The sequence below is a fragment of the Aquarana catesbeiana genome, linkage group LG12 (assembly GCF_042186555.1).
Source record: "Aquarana catesbeiana isolate 2022-GZ linkage group LG12, ASM4218655v1, whole genome shotgun sequence".
NCBI lineage: Eukaryota > Metazoa > Chordata > Amphibia > Anura > Ranidae > Aquarana > Aquarana catesbeiana.
Genome location: NC_133335.1, coordinates 145,396,721 through 145,417,424, shown reverse-complemented (window position 1 = coordinate 145,417,424; position 20,704 = coordinate 145,396,721). Strand labels below are relative to the sequence as shown.

Here is a 20,704-nt window from a genome sequence, read left to right as displayed (position 1 = left end):
TAAAAAAATTGCAATAAGCGTATATTGATTGGTTTGCTCAAAAGTTATAGCGTCTGCAAACTATGGGAAAGATTTATGGTATTTTTATTATTTATGTATTTTTTTTACTAGTAATGGTGGGGATCTGCGATTTTTAGTGGTATTGTGACGGACAGATCGGACACTTTTGACACATTTTTGGGACCATTGACAATTTATACAGCGATCAGTGCTATAAATATGCACTAAATACTGTGTAAATGTCACTAGTAGGGAAGGGGTTAACACTAGGGGGGTGATCAAGGGGTTAAATGTGTGTTCCCTAGATGTGTTCTAACTGTATGGGGATAGGACTGACTGGGGGAGGAGACATATCGTTGTTCCTACTACAAATGATATGTCTCCTCTCCCTGGACAGAACAGGGATTTGTGTGTTTATGCACACAAATCCCCTTGCTGGCTCTCGTGCACACGCATCAGGTCCCCCGCTGTGCAGCGGGTGCGCTCCTAAAGGGGAAGACGTACCTGTACAGGGTTTTGCCTAGCCATGCCATTCCGCCGACGTATATTGGTGTGAGCCAGTCGGCAATTGGTTAAAGAGGAACTGTAACAGTCTGCTCACATAATTTGTAATGAACACATCTTTGCCATTCTGAAGCTTCCCTCCAACCACTTTGCATATTATTTTATATTTATTCTGTACTTGCCAAAATGCTGCAGAAATCCCCCTCCACTGAGTCTGGCTGCAATCATTTTAACTGTGGGCAGCTGAAGCTGCTGCCTGTTCTTCTTCCTGGATTTACACAGACACACAGAGGCACACCTCCAGCTCCGCAGCTCTTATTGGCCCTCTTATGACTCATCCCCCCTCCCTTCCTGGCAAACACTTAGGAGAGTGCTGTGTATGATTTCATAAGCCTAGGCTTTTTACCAGACAATAAACAGGAAGTGGGCTATATAAGGTATTTACTGGCAGACAAAAAAAGTTTTACGAAGTTAAAACAACAAGGGCAGAAAATTTAACAGATGGAAAGATGAAAAAAAATGACTGAAGCTCCGGTTTAAGGGTGATTTAGAGACCTTTAATGTTATTGTCAGTTATTACAAGTAGGGTCTTTTCATGTTAGGATCGAACGTATTTTGTCAACCAATCGGGAACCCCTCAGTGTCAAACACTGGTTTTTCAGGTGAAGTTTTGAGCTGTTTGAGGCATTCATTCTTATATTCTTTCTTCATGATGATAAAGGCACAGGTCTAGATTATAATACACATTATTGCATGCATGAAAACTACTTAGGTGCATATTATGCTGAATTGTAGTGTCTCTATGCTTGCGATAACTTTAATGACAGATATTACTCAATAAATGCATCTCTCTGGATGAACCAAATTGCTGTGGGAATAATTCGAATTATAATAATCATTATCATCCCCCCACTATATCACTACACTGGTGCCATGACTCGGCTGACAGGAGGAACTGGGTCCTCTAAAGGTGTCTGAATGTGGGATGAATATTCCAAGTATCCTGTCATCTACCTGGTCTGAACCTCTGGTTGTTCTGAAGTCTAAATAAATGCCTTATAATAAATATCTTTTTGAAAGAACTGAATTACTGCAGGAATGACTTGAATTATATTAATAATAATAATAATAATCATCAATCCACTACTATATCACTACATTGATATGGTGTACATGACTACATTGACCATGCCATGCTCTCATGCCTACTGTGCTCAGCAGGAACACCAGGGCTTTCTCAAAGGAAGCAATACAAAGAGTACAGGATACTTTTTCATACATGTACGTGGTACAGGTTGCATGTATCAGGAATATGAAATGTTGGGTATACATATTCTTTAAGTATACGTATTAATTTAAAAAAAGAAACTGCGCTAGGGCCCAAATATTAAACCATGTGCAGCAGCCAGCACTATACTCAAATACACAGTACTTAAAATAAATATTCAAAGAGTATGCATCTAATGATAAATAAAATAATAGAAAACAATAAATAAAAATAAATTATACACATGTGAGAATAAATGTGATCCACTCCCAGCACAATTAAATTGTGCAAATTATAACAATATAAAAATATGTGAATTAAACCTAAAGTTCCCAATAAAGAGCCAATGGGAGAGGTGATCCCTGTAAAAAATAGCAGAGAGACAAATGTGGGTCCCAAACGCCTTTAGATCCCAAAAAGGTCAGCACCCTAGTACAACAGGTGGGGGCTTACCAGATTGGAATGACCCCCAATCAAGAGTGGTCAAACAGCACTTGATATATTCCAAACAGAATGATCACTTCACTGTGGCAGTAATCCAGCTTGAAAATACCAACAGCGTTGTCCCCAAAACTATCGCTTTCGGAATTGATCTGACTCATAATTACAACCAGATTTCAATGAACTAGCATATTGGTGATGGTGGTATTTAGTGGACCCTAGGTACATATGAGTTGCCTTAATGTGCCACTGTTCAGATATTCCATTGCAAAAAAAAAGATGTGACACACATATGTATTGATTCATTTTTCTGTGCTTTAAAGGAGAAGCCCAGCCTGAGCTCATTTGGCTGGGCTTCTCCTATGGGTCACAGGAGTGCATTTAGTTTTGCACTCCTGTGACCTGTTTTCAGCAGAGAGCGGTCTGCAGTCCGCTCTCCGCTGACGTCACCAAGACCAGTCCAGGCACCGCGTCATCCCGACTCTGGAAGTCTGGATCCGCGAGGTGCCTGGACTGATAGGCGTCTCAGTGAGCTGCTGAGGCGGCCACTCCCTGCCCCTCCACAGCTCAGCACTCCAGTGAATGTGGAGGAGCAGAGAGGAGAGCTGCTGATTGACAGGCAGCAGTTCTCTGCTGGGGAGGTGAGAGAACCAAGCCATTGGCGGTGTTTGATCACTTGGCTCTCAGTGTAGAGGCGCCGGGGGACAGATGCACCATCGAACCGATGCTGCATCCACCTAGGGTAATATGAATATGGGATAAACTCTTTACAACTCTTTACGTGTTGATGTAAAATCATTGGGACACGAGTGTTCAGGAAGGTTACATTCAGCAGGTTTCTTTAGCAGACTTTCCCCTTCACTTTACATTCAGACAGCAGTGTGTGCTGCAAGTAAACTATGCTCTTAAAGCCAACCTATTAAATAACTTGCACTATATTACGGTACCAATAACAGCTTCAACTTATTTGGGAATGCTGTCCACAAGGTTTAGGAGTGTGTCTATGGTAATGTTTGACCATTCTTCCATAATGCATTTGTGAGGTCAGGCCCTGATGTGGATGACAAGGCCTGGCTCACAGTCTCTGCTCTAATTCACCCCAAAGGTGTTCTATGGGGCTGAGGTCAGGACTCTGTGCAGGCCAGTCAAGTTCCTCCACCCCAAACTCTCTCATCCATGTCTTTATGGACCTTGCTTTGTGCACTGGTGCGCAGTCATGTTGGAACAGGAAGGGGCCATCCCCAAACTGTTCCCACAAAGTTAGGAGCATGAAATTGTCCAAAATGTCTTGCCATTCTGTCGCCTTAAGAGTTCCCTTCGCTGGAACTAAGAGGCCAAGCCCAGCCACTGGAAAAAAAACCCCACACCAAAATTCCCCCTCCACCAAATAATTTGGACCAGTGCAGTGGTCTTTATGGATGAGCGCGTTTGGGGTGGGACAACTCAATATTGAATCCTACTGACTAAGAATGGGATGCCATTAGTTCATGTGCCTGTAAATGCATGCATCACAATACTTTTGGTAATAGAACGCATGTTAATATTTCTAAAGCCCAGTTATGTTGCGAAATGTAATATAATAAGGGTTTGTTTTTTAAATAACTTGAAGTTTCTCCTACCAACAATCCATGCAAGACAGCTAGAGAATGGATTGGTCACTTTGTGTAGACCAGTGCTGCCACTGGCAAGCCACCCATCTTTCATCCTCTGCAATATACACAGACCATTAAGTAAATGTTACTCAGTGGAACAACCACAACCAATGGGGTTGATTTTACTAAAACAGAGTGCAAAATCTTGTGCAGTTCTGCATAGAAACCAATCGGCTTTCAAGTTTTATTGTCAAAGCTTAAAGTGATACTAAACACACTCCGGCTAATTTACATTGTCCCTTCTATTTCTGTATATAGATGATGGCACTGTTATTAATAAAAAAAAAAAATCTACCTTTTTCCTAATTGATATACAGCTGTCACACGACTCAGATCTTTCCAAGCCTGTCTGCAGGGATACCTAAGCAGGAGGAGCTTCAAGTCCTGCTGCTGCTGCTGGTCACATGTTCTTTGGAATACGGAGTAAAAATAATTAAAGAGGGTGTCCCGCGAAAAAAAAAAAAAAATTTAAAAGTCAGCAGCTACAAATACTGCAGCTGCTGACTTTTAAAATAAGGACACTCGCCTGTCCCAGGGTCCAGCGATGTCGGCACCCGAGACTGAATCGTCCCTCGGTCCTGGGGTGCTGCCGCCGATATTCTCTGTAAGGGAATCAGGAAGTGAAGCTCTGCGGCTTCACTTCCCGGTTCTCTACTGCGCATGCGCGAGTCATGCTGCGCTTCCTAACTGGTCCCTGCTGTCTCTGGGACCCGTGTGCGTCCCAGCAGACAGCACGGTGGGGACGGGATCCCGTGGGAGTCTATGCCGGAAGTGGGTGCAAATATCTGTCTTAGACAGGTATCTGCACCCCCCTCCCCCCTGAAAGGTGGCAAATGTGACACCGGAGGGGGGGAGGGTTCCGAAAAGCGGAGGTTCAATTTTTGTGTGAACCTCCGCTTTAATATCAATAAACTGTTTTTTTCAAAAAAAAAAAAAAGTTTTTTATTGAACAATTTACAGTTTGAACATGTTTTTGTAGGTTATAAGGCAATACTGGAGAAATGCATGTAACAAAGATACGTGGCTTTTGTACATGTAAACACAGCATGTCAGGAACTTGTACAGATTTAACAATGGACTCAGCGACTATCAATTGGGTGGAAACCTTCTGTCTATGCTATTCATGTGATTCCACGCTGGGAGGGGTTCTGGCCTTACGAACCACCAGTGCATGTGTCCGCGGACGCAAGCCACCTATCCCAGATTTTGTTGTACTTATCTGGACAACCTCTGTTAATGTATATAAACTTCTTGTAGGGAAGTGTGTTATTTATATCTATTTTCCAGTCGTTGAAGCTGGGGGGAATGGGTCTCATCCACTGTCTGGCTATATTTTTTTTTGCAGAAAACAGTGTTTCATGCAAGAATGTTTTAGTGAATCTGTCTATCCCAGAATCAGGGAATATCCCCAGTAGGCATTGTTTGGGTCAAAGGGGATCCCATGTCATCATGGAGGAAATCTACAATCTGCTTCCATGGACTCTGAAGGAGCGGACACACCCAAATTAAATGGAAAAATGTGCCTGTTGCCTGGTTACACATTGTGCACGAGGTAGAAGACTGTTGCCTAAAGCGGGCGACTCTTAGGGGGGGTAAGATATGCTCGGTGCACAATATACAACTGGGTCAACCTGTCAGAAAGTTTGGGGGATACAGTCTTGCATGAGTCAAGTGCCTCACTCCACTCCTCATCCTCCAGCGAACCCATCTCTCTATCCCATCTTGGTTTAAGGCTGTAAGCTAGCGCGGTTGATGATGGGGTTAGGAGCATGACATAAAAATCAGAGATCAGCCTTCGTGGATCCTCACCCTTAACTACTGCCATAATGACATTGGGGGTAGACTGTGGTAAAGGTTGGGGGAACTGAGTTTAAGCTGCATGGCGCACTTGACAGAATCTAAAGAGCAGTGAATTGGGCAGCAGGAACTTGTTTTGGATGCTCTCAAAGTTTTTAAGTGTGCCATCGGAAATTATGTGGTGCAAGTAATATATCCCATGTTCGCTCCATATCTCTGTGTCAGGGATCGAGAGAAACTCAGAGTAATTTATTGTGCCATAGAGGGGTATAATTGCTAACATTTTAGTGGCAATGTCCCATACGCGCCTATATTGGTTACAGGAGAGATCCACAATCTTTTTTGGAGTTATTCCCACTATGACCCACTGCAGTTGCAGTAAGTGGATCAGTGGTTAGTTGCGCCCACCGTGGGCAAAGGAGCGTGAGGAATCTGAGTCTGTTGGTTTTGTCAATGTGGTTATAGCTGAGACAGTTGGGATGTGAGGTAATAGAGGTTCAGGTCCGGGAGGGCCGTTCCACCCAGGTCAGTAGGGTTCTTAAGGACTCTCCAGGCCAGCTTGTGTCTGTTGGTACCCCAAATAAATGTCCTGAGTATGACCTCCATTGATTTAAAAAGTTTTAAGGGTAAGTATACTGGTGTGTGCCAAAGCATGTACAATACTTTGGGTAGTAATATCATTTTAATGATATTAATGCGGCCCCACACACCGAATGGCAGTCTCGCCCACATCAATAAACTGTTTTAAATTGTCATACAAATATATATTTTAACCTCTTAAAGACCGGCCACCGCACATATACTGCGGCAGGGCGGCTCTATTGTGCGAAACGACGTACCTGTATGCCGCTTCATGCAATAGATACTGTGGGCGCGCAGAGAGGCATAATGCGTGTGTGCCTATGTAAACAAGGCGGATCCCCATTCTGACAGGCGACAACACTGAGATCTGCTGTTTCTAGGGATCAGGAACAGCGATCTCTGTGTTGTCCCAGTGAAGCCCATCCCCCACACGGAACACACCCAGGGAATATCGTTAACCCTTTGATCGCCCCTAGTGTTAACCCCTTCCTTGTCAGTGTCATTTATACATTGATTAGTGCATTTTTTTTTAGCACTGATCACTGTAATGTCGTCACTGATGCCCAAAAAGTCTCACTTGGGGTCAGATTTGTTAGCTGCAATGTCGCAGTCCTGCTAAAAATCGCAGATCGCCGCCATTACCAGTATAAACAATAAAACTAATAAAATAAATGTCCATAAAATATATCCCCTATTTTGTAGATGCAATAACTTTTGCGCAAACCAATCAAACACTTATTGCGGGGTTTTTTTTGGATTATAGCAGAAAGTAAAAAATATTTTGTTTTTTTAAAAATTGTCGGTCTTTTTCTGTTTATAGCGCAAAAAATAAAAACCGTAGAAGTGATCAAATACCACCAAAAGAAAGCGCTATTTGTAGGAAAAAAAGGACCCATGACCATGCAATTGTCAGTTAAAGCGGTGCAGTGCCATATCGCAAAAAATAGCTTGGTCATTAAGGGGGTAAATCCTTCCGGGGCTGAAGTGGTTACCGTATTTTTCGGCGTATAACATGCACATTCATTTTAAGAGGGAAGTTTCAGGAAAAAAACTTTTACATTTTAAATGAGGAACAAAATAAGGGTCAATGCCCATCTGCAGCCCTCACCATTGCCATCAATGCAGCCTGATCAATGCCCTCTGCAGCCTCACAAGTGCCATCTATCGGCATCAATGCCGCAGCCTCGCCATTGGCATCAATGCCGCAGCCTCTCCATTGGCATCGATGCCGCAGCCTCGCCATTGGCATCGATGCCGCAGCCTCGCCATTGGCATCGATGCAGCAGCCTCGCCATTGGCATCGATGCAGCAGCCTCGCCATTGGCATCGATGCCGCAGCCTCGCCATTGGCATCGATGCCGCAGCCTCGCCATTGGCATCGATGCAGCAGCCTCGCCATTGGCATCGATGCAGCAGCCTCGCCATTGGCATCGATGCAGCAGCCTCGCCATTGGCATCGATGCAGCAGCCTCGCCATTGGCATTGATGCAGCAGCCTCGCCATTGCCTTCAATGCAGCAGCCTCACCATTGCCATCAATGCAGCCTGATCGATGCCCATCTGCCGTCTAGTGGGGATAGGGAGGGGGCGGGACGAGTGCCGACAGATTACATACAGTGAGAATCTCCTATGATAGGCAGAACAGTGGTCCAATGGCGGTCCAGGAGACGGGACTTCCTATTACAGAGACCACAAAGTAAACAGGAGATTCTCACTGTATGTAATCTGACGGCGCTCGAAATTGAAGTAGTATTGGCGTATAACACGCACACGCTATTTGCACCCAATTTTCATGGTGAAAAAGTGAGTTTTATATGCCAATAAATACAGTAAATCAAATCTTTATTATTTTGTGGAAATAGAATGGTGTGAGTGGATTTCTGCCATCCACATCACGCACCTCCAGCCTGTGTCTTAGAATAAGAGGGAGGTGAAGCCGCCATTTTTCTACATGTGATATCCCATCCTCATTGTGTTTAGCTGGTTAGTGGGTATGGAGGAGGAGGGAGGGAGTGGGCTGTAATTTACCACTGTGTTTACGCCCACGTGTTTGACTCTATAGCAGGGATATGCAATTAGCGGACCTCCAGCTGTTACAGAACTACAAGTCCCATCAGGCATAGCGAGACTCTGACAGCCACAAGCATGACACTCAGAGGCAGAGGCATGATGGGACTTGTAGTTTTGCAACAGCTGGAGGTCCGCTAATTGCATATCCCTGCTCTATAGTCACAAGGGCTGCTCAGGTGTGATAGGGAGGAAATGCTCCACACAGAAACTCACTGAAAACTGAGCATGGGCAGAGTTGCCACTACAGCTGCAAAATCCCTAGCTGACATGGACACATGAACAGAAGTTAAGGAGATAGAAGGTAGCAGGATCAACCAGGTTTTTTGCAGAATACAGAAAACAAATCTCAGAGTAACTGGGGGAGTATGAACAGCATGTAATACAGCATTTAGCCCACATTCACATTGGGCGGATTTGGCATGCGATTTGAACTGTCCGAATTGGTGTGACGTAACTTTACGGTACCGCACCGATTCCCGAAAGTAGTTCCTGTACTACTTTTGGTGACTTCGGGGGCGATTTGAATAGACATCTGTGCATGAACCTGCACAGATGTCTGTCAAATCGCCCCTGAAGTCGGACTGCATTGCCGGTTTGAAATCATGCAAGTTCAGCTGAACGCACGATTTCTGACCCACATTTAGTGTGAACACAGGCTAATTGATAGTTTTCTTTATGATGTGGGTTTAGTGGCACTTTAAACAATTTTAGTAAATTAACCCCAGTGTGCGTTCCAGAATCCCTTCTCTAGACCAGTGAATGTATTGACACTTTGTAGGCAGCTGGACAGGAATCAGATCTTGAACAGAAACTGAAGCCATTAAAAGGTAAATAATTTGAGTGACGTTCAGAAACCCCACCTGCATGGCTATATTATAGCTTTATATATATATATATATATATATATATATATATATATATATATATATATATATATATATATACTGTACTGTGTATAAATGCAGATCAGCCATAAAATTATGACCTCTGACAGGTAAAGTAAATAACATTGATTATCTTGTTACAATTGTATCTGAAAGGGAGTGGGATATATTGGGCAGCAAGTGAACATGTTGTAGAGTATTACGGTGTATTAAATTGATGTTTTATATGTCTATATACATGAGGAAAAAGTAACGTAAAATGCACAAACAAAACCGTCAGCATATCCCCTTAAAATGTTGTTTTATTTTAAAGAAAATCCATATAAACAGCTGCCGTGTGATTGCCATGAAAGTATGCCTGGAAGATCAGCGGCCTTGCTTGGCCCAATGTGGTAAGTACTGTTTTGTACTGCCTGTGCTGTGTTCTACTGTCAAAATGCAAATTTGCTTGTTTGCTAAATGTCCAGATTGGTGTCTTTTATTATTATGATTTTACAGGTTTTATATAGCGCCAACAGTTTGCGCAGCGCTTTACAACTTGAGGGCAGACATTACAGTTACATTACAATTTGGTACAAGAGGAATCAGAGGGCCCTGCTCATTAGAGCTTACAATCTAAAAAGGAAGGGTCAATTGATACAAAAGGTAATAGCTGTGGGGGGATGAGCTGATGGAGGAAGTAAAAACAGTGTTAGTTAGAAGGATAGGCTTCTTTAGACCATCCCTGAAAACCCTTCTCTTTAAAGATGGATAGATTAGGGGACAGTCGGACAGATTGGGGTAGGGAGTTCCAAAGGTGACAAGGGAGCTAGACAGCGGGGGGGGGGTCTTGGGAGGACCGAAAAGAGAGCGGCTTGATTGGTATTTTGGGACTAGGTTAGTGATGTAGCTGGGGGCAGAGTTATGGATGGCTTTGTAAATTATTGTTAGTACTTTGAATTTTATTCGTTGGGTGAGTGGAAGCCAGTGGAGGGATTGGCAGAGAGGGGTGTAGGACATTGAATGGTTGGTAAGGTGGATGAGTCTTGCAGCGGCATTCATTATGGACTGAAGGGGGATAGTTTATGTAAAGGTAATCCAATGAGAAGAGAGTTGCAGTAGTCCAGGCGAGAGATAACCAGGGAGTGAATTAGAAGCTTGGTGGTGTCATTAGTTAAAAAGGGACGTATTCTGGAAATGTTGCAGAGGCTAAGGTGGCATGATTTGGACAGGGATTGTATGTGGGCCCGAAAGGGCAGTTCAGAGTCTAAGGTTACCCCTAGCACCCTGGCATGTGGGGACGGACTGATAGATATGCCATTGATCTTGACAGAGAAGCCCAGGGAGGGGGTACGTGGGAGAGGAAAAATTAAGAGCTCAGTTTTAGATTCAGTTTGAGGAAGTGGTTTGACATCCAGGCTTGTCTGTTAGTAAATCAGTGATGCGTGAGGAGATTGATGGGGTGAGCTGAGGGGCAGAGAGATAGATTTGGGTGTCATCAGCATATAAATGGTAGTGAAAGCCATGGGAGGCTATTAGCTGACCCAGGGAGGATGTGTAAATCGAGAATAGTAGAAGTCCAAGGACAGAACCTTGGGGGACCCCAACGGTAAGAGGAGTTGTAGAGGAGGAAGTGGAGTTGTAAGTGATACTGGAAGGTGCGATAAGATAGGTAAGATTCGAACCAACGGAGACTGCAGCCATGGAGACCAAACAAATTTAGTTTTTTGAGGAGGGGGTGGTCAATTGTATCAAAGGCAGCGGAAAGGTCCAAGAGTAAGAATAAGGAATAATGACCGTTGGTTTTGGCTGTTAGTAAGTCGTTAGTGAGTTTTAGAAGGACAGTTTCTGTGGAGTGCTGTGGGCAAAATCCAGACTGGGAATGGGAGTGACTAGCGCATGTTTTAGAGGGTTGGGCAAAATGCCAGTAGAGAGTGAGAGGTTGAAGATATGAGTTAAGGAGTGTAGGATAGAGTCAGATGGTGACCGTAGTATTTGAGAAGGAACAGGGTCCAGGGGGTAGGAAGTTAGGTGGGCGTTAGAAAAAAGTTTAGTGACTTCCTCTGTAGTATCTGGGTTAAAAGAGGGAAGTATTGATTGTGCAATCTGTAGAGCGGAGATCTCGAGACGAATTGTCTCAATCTTATTTTTTAAGTGATTAGCAATCTCCTGGGCAGTGAGTAAGTTAGTGGGTGGAGGTAATGGAGGACGAAGTAGAGTGCTAAAGGTAGAAAAGAGTTGACGGGGACTGCGTGAGAGGGTGTTAATGAGAGTGATAAAGTAGGTCTGTTTGGCAGTGTGGAGGCAGGAATGGTATTTTTGGAGGGCAGATTTATATTGGCTGAAATTTTGCTGTGACTTAGTTTTACACCACAGACGCTCAAGAGCGTGGCTACGTTTTTTGAGGCTTCTGGTATTGTCTGTCTGCCAGGGTTGTAGCGGTCGGGGCCTGATTCTGCGCGTAGTGAGGGGACAAAGGTATCCAGGGTGGATGACAGTGAACTGTTGTAGACAGAAGTGGCCAAGTTGGGACAGGACAAGAGTGAGATTTTGTCGTAAAGACAATCTGTAGCAGAAAAAAGAAGAGAAGGGTTAAGATGGCAAAGGTTTCTACAGGTAATAGTCTTTCTCAAATAGGCTCAAAATACTTGTTAATTCACAACATACAAATGGGATGGGAACACAAAATATCAAGAGTATTACAGATGGAAGTGTGCTTGCATATTGTGTAAAAAACAAAACAAAAACATATCTACATTTTAATTATTTCAAACCTTTGTTTGCATTCAACTAGATGTTCCATCAAGACCAGTTCATTAATAAACTCACAAACTAATATTGTTTTAGTAACTGCGTTATATGGGCAGTGTTCATCATCAAACAATCCTTGAAGCGGTAATTGTATTAAGCATTTGTATTCTGTAAGGCCAGCATTAGACAATTATTCAGCTCAAAACCACCTGTTCCTTCAGATTGCTATCAATTACATTTTGACTAGACTTGATGTTTTGAACAAGATAAAGAAAATGTTTATAGTCATACATATATGATCATAATTCTGGCCCCATTCAAACATCTTGACAGTCCCAAGGATCAGGCCTTCTGGGACTTCCATAAATAACAAGCTTCTGCATTAATTAGACATGGTTTTATTATATATTTTGCTCAGATAATTTCAGGAATAGCACTGATGAAGACCCTGATGTGGTGCTGATGGCATTGTGATGGCACTGATGGAGCACTCTTATGTGGCACTGTGATGGCATTAATGTGGCTCTGATACAGTGTGTGAGGAGAGAGCTGAACCGGACATGACGCCAGTTTGTTGACAAAGTGATCACTCCGTCATTGGACAAAAGCAATCACGTGATAAAGGGCTGCTGTGGTTGGCCCTTTATCCCGATCCATGTTTCGCTGGGTCCCACAGGCCCAGCCATCATGGACACTTTTGGGGGTGCGCAAGAAGCAGGAGGGCGTCAATAGACACCCTAGCAGAACTAGCCGGCCGCGCTGTAGCCGTCATTCGGCTATAGCGCGGTCGGCAAGTGGTTAAGGAATGTGTTACTTCACTGCTTGCCCAGGACAAACCTTTAAATCTGTTATAGTCAATTATATTTGTTCTATATCTAGTCTATCCATGTGTTTATTAGCTGTAAAAAATAAGGATGCATTGAAAGATAGTGGATCACAAGACTAGCGGTATATGAAAATCATTGCAACCAAAACCTTAAGAGTACCCAGGAGTTGTGTATACAGTAAGTGCGTGGAAATCATTTGACAGTTTGGTCTTACCTGGCATGAATGATTTTGAATGATGACTTAATTATCAGTTGTAGTCATACTTAGAATGTTTATTCTTGTTTGCACAGTAAAAACACTTTGCTAATAATCCATTACCAGAATATACACACGCCTCCTACATTGTAGATTTATAAGCAGTCGGTGTTCTTTTGTTTCTCAGGTCTGGCTCCCTGTTTAACACAGGATTTCTGAGAAGAATGCTGTACGAAGCAACATCCCGAGGCATTGTGGAGATCCACGCACTGCTGAAGAACCTCATATGTGAATCTGAATGCACAACTGTCAAACAGTTTTCTGTTCATCCCATTCAGTACAGTCAAGGTGCAGTTTTAAATTTTGTTAACATTCTTACATTTTCTGCTTTTTTGGATCCTAAAATGTGAATGATCTTCAATGTAGCCAGGGCTGGCACTACCATGCCAGATCCATTAGACCAAGGCAGCATTTTGAGAGGGGCAGAAAATTGAACCACGGCCACCTCTCCTTTTCTTCTATTTAACCAGCAAATTGACAACCAAGATTTTTTTCCAGCAGTTTTGTGTGTCATGATGACAACTGCCCCGAACTGGTCTGCCTGCCCCTGTACTAACCTAGCCCACCCCTATACTGCCCTAACCTGTCCATATACTACCCTTGCCTGTCCATATACTACCCTTGCCTGTCCATATACTACCCTTGCCTGTCCATATACTGCCCTAGCCCACCATTATACTGCCCCAGCCCGCCCCTTGGAATTTAAAATACTGGTATGTCATATAGTTTTGCATACAGACAAGGTGCTGTTGCATGTAAATCTGACTTCCTGTTAAATAAAATTTTAGTTTTAATTATCATGATATAAAATAATGGATGGGAGGGCCTTTTGGTGGGCGTGTTTTCTTTTTGTGGGGGGGGGGGGGCAGCATTTCATTCTTAGACCCAAGCAGCACAATGTCTTGGGCCAGCCCTGAATGTAGCCATCACGATAAATGAAAGAACAACTAAAAAATTATCAGTTTTTAATAGCAATATGTAAAACCCCCATATAGCAAAGGCATCTAATCAGTTTTACATTTTATAACAGTATTTCCCCCAGCGTCTTTCAGGACAGCCACCATGAGAGACCCGGCTTCTCCCTTCCACAGGAAACACTGCGACAGCCATCTTTATAATTCCAGCTTCCCCTGTCGGCCCTTCACTTATTAGTGTTTCCTCCGACAGGGGACACTGCAAGGGACCGTGGCCGGATAGCCGGGGAGGCTGAGGCAGTCAGTGGTCCTGTAAGGGAGGCAGGCGTCTCCTGGACCAAAGGTGGGTGGCTTACCTGACCGCAGCCTGTAATATGCCACCCCATCTTCTCCCAAGCGTGGGCGGACGATTTGGGGGCCTGCTGGCAGGTCCACAGTGGTGGAGTGAGGTTAAGCGTCTCCAGTCCCCCGTTCATAGTACGGCCACAATGAAGCTGGAGAGGGCCGAGTGACGGGTGATGTCAGTTCCGTTGGGGACGGGCACTTCCCCTCGAGCCATGGCTTTTATTTCCGCCAGTGGACACTGAAAGCGTGCCAGGCAGAGGTTGGAGCGAGTGGAGACACTCTGCTGGCAGCTACAAGCTCGTAGGCACCACATCGATGGCATGTCGGAGGTGAAACATGCCCAGACTGGCCACAGCTCCTCCAGCTCCAGTTCCAGCAATCAGAATGTAAGGGAAACCTGGGGAAGAATTCCTCCTTACCTTTACTTCTCCTCACTGTATAGCTCCTAACGTGTGGGGGGATTTCCTCTGGGTGGTCAGAGGAGGAGGATGTTTAGGACCCTGGGAGGAGGCCCCTGGGGTGTCCCTAGGTGTGTTCCCTGCTGATGTTCCTTGGGTTGCTGGCAGAAGGGGTCAGAGTCCCAGCGGTTGTTAATGTTACCCCCTATGTGATTGTGTCTTTCTGGGTAAAGCCACTGAGAAATCGAAGTCCTACCATAGCTCTAAGCGGAAATGTTCCGCCCGCAGGACTACTTTAAGGGACAGTTGGTCCAAAGTATTATGCAAAGAATGTATAGATGCTCTAGTTAGGGAATGGGCCTCAGAGCAGGAGAGCAACTTAACATCTTCTGTGAAGGAACTTTCCTCTACCTTTCAATCGTTTAAAAGGCTTTTTTAAGGGTTGCAGGTTACGCAGTCCTCATCGGGCCCCTTGTCGGTTGCAGCTCCTCTGTCAGCACAGCAGGAGGCAACCCCAGCACTACCGGTCATCCCTGCCAGAGAGGAAAGGATCCCTGGAGTCTCCAGGGAAGAGACTGGGGAGAAACCGGACAGTGCAGCCTCAGGCTCCCAAGCAGAGTCAGAGGGGGAAGGGCTGGACAGGGAGCCCAGCAGGTCCCCGAGGTACAAACTCTCCCTAGAGCGGGTAGAAGACCTCCTAGGTGCAATCCACACCATTCTGGGAATTCAGATAGATAAAAAACCTTTGACGCTCGGGAGGCATGGCCTGGACAGCGATGTGAGAGGACGTGAAAGACCGGAGCTCCGCTTGTGGTAATCCTTATTCCCCCATCCTGCACCAAATACGGGCTAGATTTCTGCCCAAACTGTGGGAACCAGCAGCGTAGGCAAGCCGAATCATGTCCCCTCCAAAAAGAAGCACCGCTGCCTCCTCGTCCTTAGAAAAATATCGGAGGACGGAGCGGAACACAGAGGAGCAAGATGGCGCCGCGCCAACAGCACACGCGGCCCCTCACACAGACCCAGCAGCAGACGGCACAGCCAAAGTACTTGAGGCTATCTCGCTCTGCCAGTCCACTCTGACGACTAAAATAGAAGAAGTAAAGGTGGACATATCTTTAATCAGGCATGACATGACTAAGCTGAGGGAGCGAGTTACTGAAGCTGAGACCAGGATAGGGCGTGCGGAGGACACACTGTACCCTCTGCAGCATTCCCATGAGGATCTGCAGAGGCAGCTGCAGCAACTTGCACAGAAACATGATGACCTCGAGAACCGTTCCCGCAGGTCCAATCTGCGCTTTATTGGGCTACCTGAGGGCTCGGAGGGTGCAGACCCTGCCACCTTCCTTGAGCAGCTTCTGATTACTACGTATGGTAGAGACGCCTTCTCTACCACTTTTGTGGTGGAACGGGCCCACCGTATGCCTGCACGCCGCCCACCTGAAGGAGCACCACCCCGCACCTTTATAGCGAAGCTGCTAAACTTCAGAGACCGCAACGCGGTGCTTCGATTGGCAAGGATTAAAGGTAACATCCCTTTCCAGGCCGGATTCATTTCAGCATTTCCAGATTTTTCTGCTGAGGTGCAGAAACAACGAGCACGGTTCACAGAAATCAAACGCCGCCTAAGAGCTCATCACATCAAATACGCAATGCTCTTCCCAGCTCGACTCCGCGTGGTTGGTGAGGACAGGGTGCACTTCTTCGAGGACCCTACCTTGGCTTCGGACTGGCTAGATCAACGAGATGCTGCAAGAAATCGCCCAGCCTGACCATCTCCTCGCCCTACTAATATTGTAAGTGCCTAATCTTAACCCACTAAGTTAACTTTCTACCTGAACCCACTATCTCTGATCCTCCTTTACTATACATGGCCTATCATCCGTGCTTAGACATTCACGCTCTGTGTCTACAACACCTTTAGCCCTAGGCCCACACACCATTTGTCCCCCTCCTCTCTTTATTCAACCCTGCCAGGACTTGGAGCCCACCACTATGTTCCTCCAAAGTACTGAGTGCTTGAAAACCCGCATACCCGCTCACATGGCGCGTTTAACGGATTGGTCTCACAGAGGCCCTCTTACTATCAGGGACACTACATTGCCAAGTACAAGGAACTATCCGATTCCTACTACACCCCCCAAATACCGGAGCCAGACGCGCCCCTCTATTGCTATCACAGCACTATGGACTCCAACCTTCTTGGTGCCAATATGATAAGATTCCATGCCACAGAGGAGCATAGGCCCAGGCTTATGCGATATACCTCCGATTGAATTGCAGAGGTCACACGTTCTCCATTGCTGATTTTACCTCCAGAACTTATTCGCACCCAAAGGGTTTTGGTTACTCCGCCACCGGCGCTGCCAAATAGGCTTCCGTCGGCGGTGATGTGTTTAAAAGTGCAGCAGTTTATGTTTGATTGCTGAATGCTGTTAATGCACTGTAGCTGCACTAGTTTTGGGCTATATGCCCCAGTCAAGTTTGGGAGACTGAGGGCAGGGAGGGGGGTTGAGGGAAATGTTCGGTTTAGGAACATGTTTGATGATATTTCATGCCTTCATACGTTAGTACATAATTGTTGTCCTTCGGGAAAGGTGACAGAATTTAAAATGAATTTGTTTCTTCTTTTTGCCCATGCGGAGTGTGGTGGTATGGGAGTCCACGCAATGATCCACGTTTATCCTTCCATTATCTGTACTGAATTACTATGGCTAACATAAAATTCCTCCCCTGGAATATCCGGGGGATCCGGGATAAAATTAAACGCACTGCGATATTCAATAATCTTAAATCATACAGAGCTGACATTATAGTTCTTGTGGAGACCCATGCCACAGGTCAACTCCAACTCGCACTGAAGCGTCCCTGGATTGGTTGGGCGTTTCATGCCACCCACACTCCGTATTCTCGTGGAATTTCGATCCTAATAGCAAAAACAACCCCATTTGCAATCATTTCAGTATGTACCGACCCTCAGGGGAGATATATTTTCTTGCATTGCACACTAAATAGTATACAATACTTAATAATGGCATTTTACATTCCCCCTCCATATAAGTCCACTTTAATTACTGAGGGATTGCTATATATGGCACAACACCCCAATATCCAATGTATTTGGCTAGGGGATTTTAATATGGTTCTTAACCCCCATAAGGATAGATTACAAATACAGCAAAACACTCACTATCCCGATACCACTAGGCTTGCGCGCACGCTAGCAGAATTTTCGTTAACCGATACATGGAGATACAAACACCCAGACACCAAGGCTTACTCCTGCTTTTCGGCGACACACTCCACCATGTCCCGAATTGATCTCATCTTAATATCAAACACTCTTAATTCCAACACTAACTGACTCAGGTTACCACACGAGATCTCTTTCAGATCACGCTCCATGTTGGGCCACATTACAACTAGTCCCAAACACAGGACCCCGAACCTGGCGCCTACACCCTTTTTGGTTAGCAACACTAAAAGACCAAGAGGATATCCACAGGGAGTGGCAGTATTTTTTTAACACAAACAGGAACACGGCCCCGATGGGCACGATAGGGGAAACATTCAAACTCCACGCACGCGCCATTATATCTTCTCGAATAAACAGAATCAAGACCTCCTCCAAAGCCCTTATGCTTCAGGCCTCTGACAAACCAGACTTGATTACTAGGGAATTCCAGAACGACCCTTCACAGGAAAAGGCATCTGCGATCAGGTTGCAGACCCGCCTTGTAGACCAGTTACAGTTTGAAAAAGCTAAGCAAAAACTTTTCTTTATGCGGCAACGGGTTTTTGAGCAAGGGGAACGTGCGGGAAAATTACTGGCATATCTTGCCCGTCAAGATACAAACCCACCGATAGTAGTCACACTCTCGGGCCCCAACAATGTCACATACTCAGACCCCCCAGTGGTTGCGTAAGCTTTTCAAACATACTTTGCTGACCTATACTCATCTAAGGTACAGACTACCGCACAGGAAACCCAGGTCTTTCTCCAAGACATTCCTTTTCCCCAACTATCAGAATCCCAACTTACAGACCTAGAGGCCCCTCTAACGACGGATGAAATAGCGCTCGCCATAGCATCCCTCGCACCAGCTAAAGCACCAGGTGGGGACGGTTTACCACTTGACTTTTATGCAGCCTACTCAGAAATACTTATCCCCGAACTATTGGCACTTTACAACTATATATTCGAGTCTGGGTCTCTTCCTGAATCCCTACGTCAGGCAGTTATTATAGTGATTCCCAAGCCAGGCAAGGACCCCCACCACATAGAATCCTATCGCCCTATCTCGCTCCTACAAGCGGATATTAAAATTCTAGCCAAAATATTGGCCACGCGTCTTAATCACAGCATTCTCTCCTTAATCCACCCGGATCAGACGGGGTTCATGCCCGGCAAAAACACGGCCATGAACCTACGGCGCTTATACATGAATATCGAGGCGGAGCACGAGAGTGTGGGAGAGAGGGCGGTGGTGGCGTTAGACGCGCAAAAGCTTTCGATTCGGTGGAATGGGGGTACCTTTGGGAATGCCTCAGGGGATTCGGGTTTGGACCCAATTTCATAAAATGGGTAAAATTGTTATACTTTTCCCCCTCAGCCAGAGTGGTGGTGAACGGGTACACATCCAACTCATTTCCTTTAGGTCGGGGAACTCGGCAGGGATGCCCGTTGTCTCCCCTGCTGTATGCCCTGGCGGTGGAACCTCTTGCCATCTCCCTTAGGCTAAACCCCAATGTACGAGGGCTGAACAAGGGCTCTGTGTCAGAAAAACTAAGCTTATACGCAGATGACATGTTGCTATACCTTGAAGACACCGGTCCTTCCCTCCAAAAAGTCCTTGAGATCATCGGCGAGTTTGGGAAACAGTCGGGATTGAGCATGAATTGGTCCAAATCACAGACTCTCCCCCTCGACCTCTCGCCCCCATCATCTGGTGCAGCGTCCCTCCCGTTACAAAGAGTCGCCTCTATTAAGTATCTGGGTGTAACAATTACAAGAGACCCTTTTGAATACATAGCTAATAACATTGAACCACTTTTCCCCTATCTGAAATCCCGCACACAATCCTGGGCGAGACTTCCCTTAGGGGTAATGGGGAGAATTAATTTATTTAAAATGATACTTCTGCCAAAATTTCTTTATATGTTTTGGAACTCCCCAGTACTAATCCCGCTAACGTTCTTTAAAAAAATGGATCAAATTATCAATTCTTTCATATGGGGGTCTAGTAGGCACAAATTGGCCTGGAACACGATTAAAAACCCTACCTCGTCGGGAGGAGCGGCCACACCAGACTTATACACCTACTATATAGCTGCACAGCTTTCACATTTTTACCATATTCATAAGACTGACGAAACTAGATACCAAGCACTAGTATGCAAAAGGCCAAATAATGACATGGACTCTCCACTACAAGTTTTATTTAGAAAAGGGAACAAGAAACAGACAAAAGCAGACCAACACTCACTGCTACTTCAACACCGTCACATATGGGAAAAGGCGATTAAAATGTTGGGCGTTAATTTTTTTCATTCACACACACCCCTCTGGCACAATCCCCTTTTAGGGGAACTGAGGTCCTTACCTGGGGCCTCCAGATGGGCAGCTAAGGGGGTAGTGTTCCTTTTTCAGGTTGTCACCTTATTTGGCGTAAGACACTTTCAAACACTCTGCGAAGAATTTGACCTCCCCCCTAACATGCAATTCAGCTACTTGCAACTGAAACACGCGCTCCAGACGCAATTCGCAAATGGCTTTCCTAATTCCCAAATGATTCCAGTAGTAGATGTAATCACAGGATCCAACCCAGAAAAACTCATATCTACCCTGTACACCACGCTAAGAAATAGAGAAACTGCCAGAATAGTAGACACAGCAAGATTCAAATGGGAGACAGACTTGGGCCAAATAGACGTTAACGACTGGGAAGATATACTAGAGAACGTACGGAAAACCTCACCTAAAATATCTGAACACCTGACTCAATTATACATAATTCATAGGTCTTATCTCACGC

The 20,704-nt window shown here is 45.2% G+C and overlaps 1 protein-coding gene across 3 annotated transcripts in view; it reads left to right on the top strand.

The window, feature by feature from the left end:
- TRMT1L (tRNA methyltransferase 1L) overlaps nucleotides 1-20,704 on the top strand; it is a 322,764-nt gene that overhangs the window by 171,695 nt on the left and 130,365 nt on the right. For all 3 annotated transcript variants that reach the window (XM_073608381.1, XM_073608380.1, XM_073608378.1), the window contains 2 exons: nucleotides 9,510-9,588; nucleotides 13,137-13,297. In XM_073608381.1, coding sequence (XP_073464482.1) covers nucleotides 9,510-9,588; nucleotides 13,137-13,297 — 240 coding nt within the window. The remainder of the gene's footprint in view (nucleotides 1-9,509; nucleotides 9,589-13,136; nucleotides 13,298-20,704) is intronic.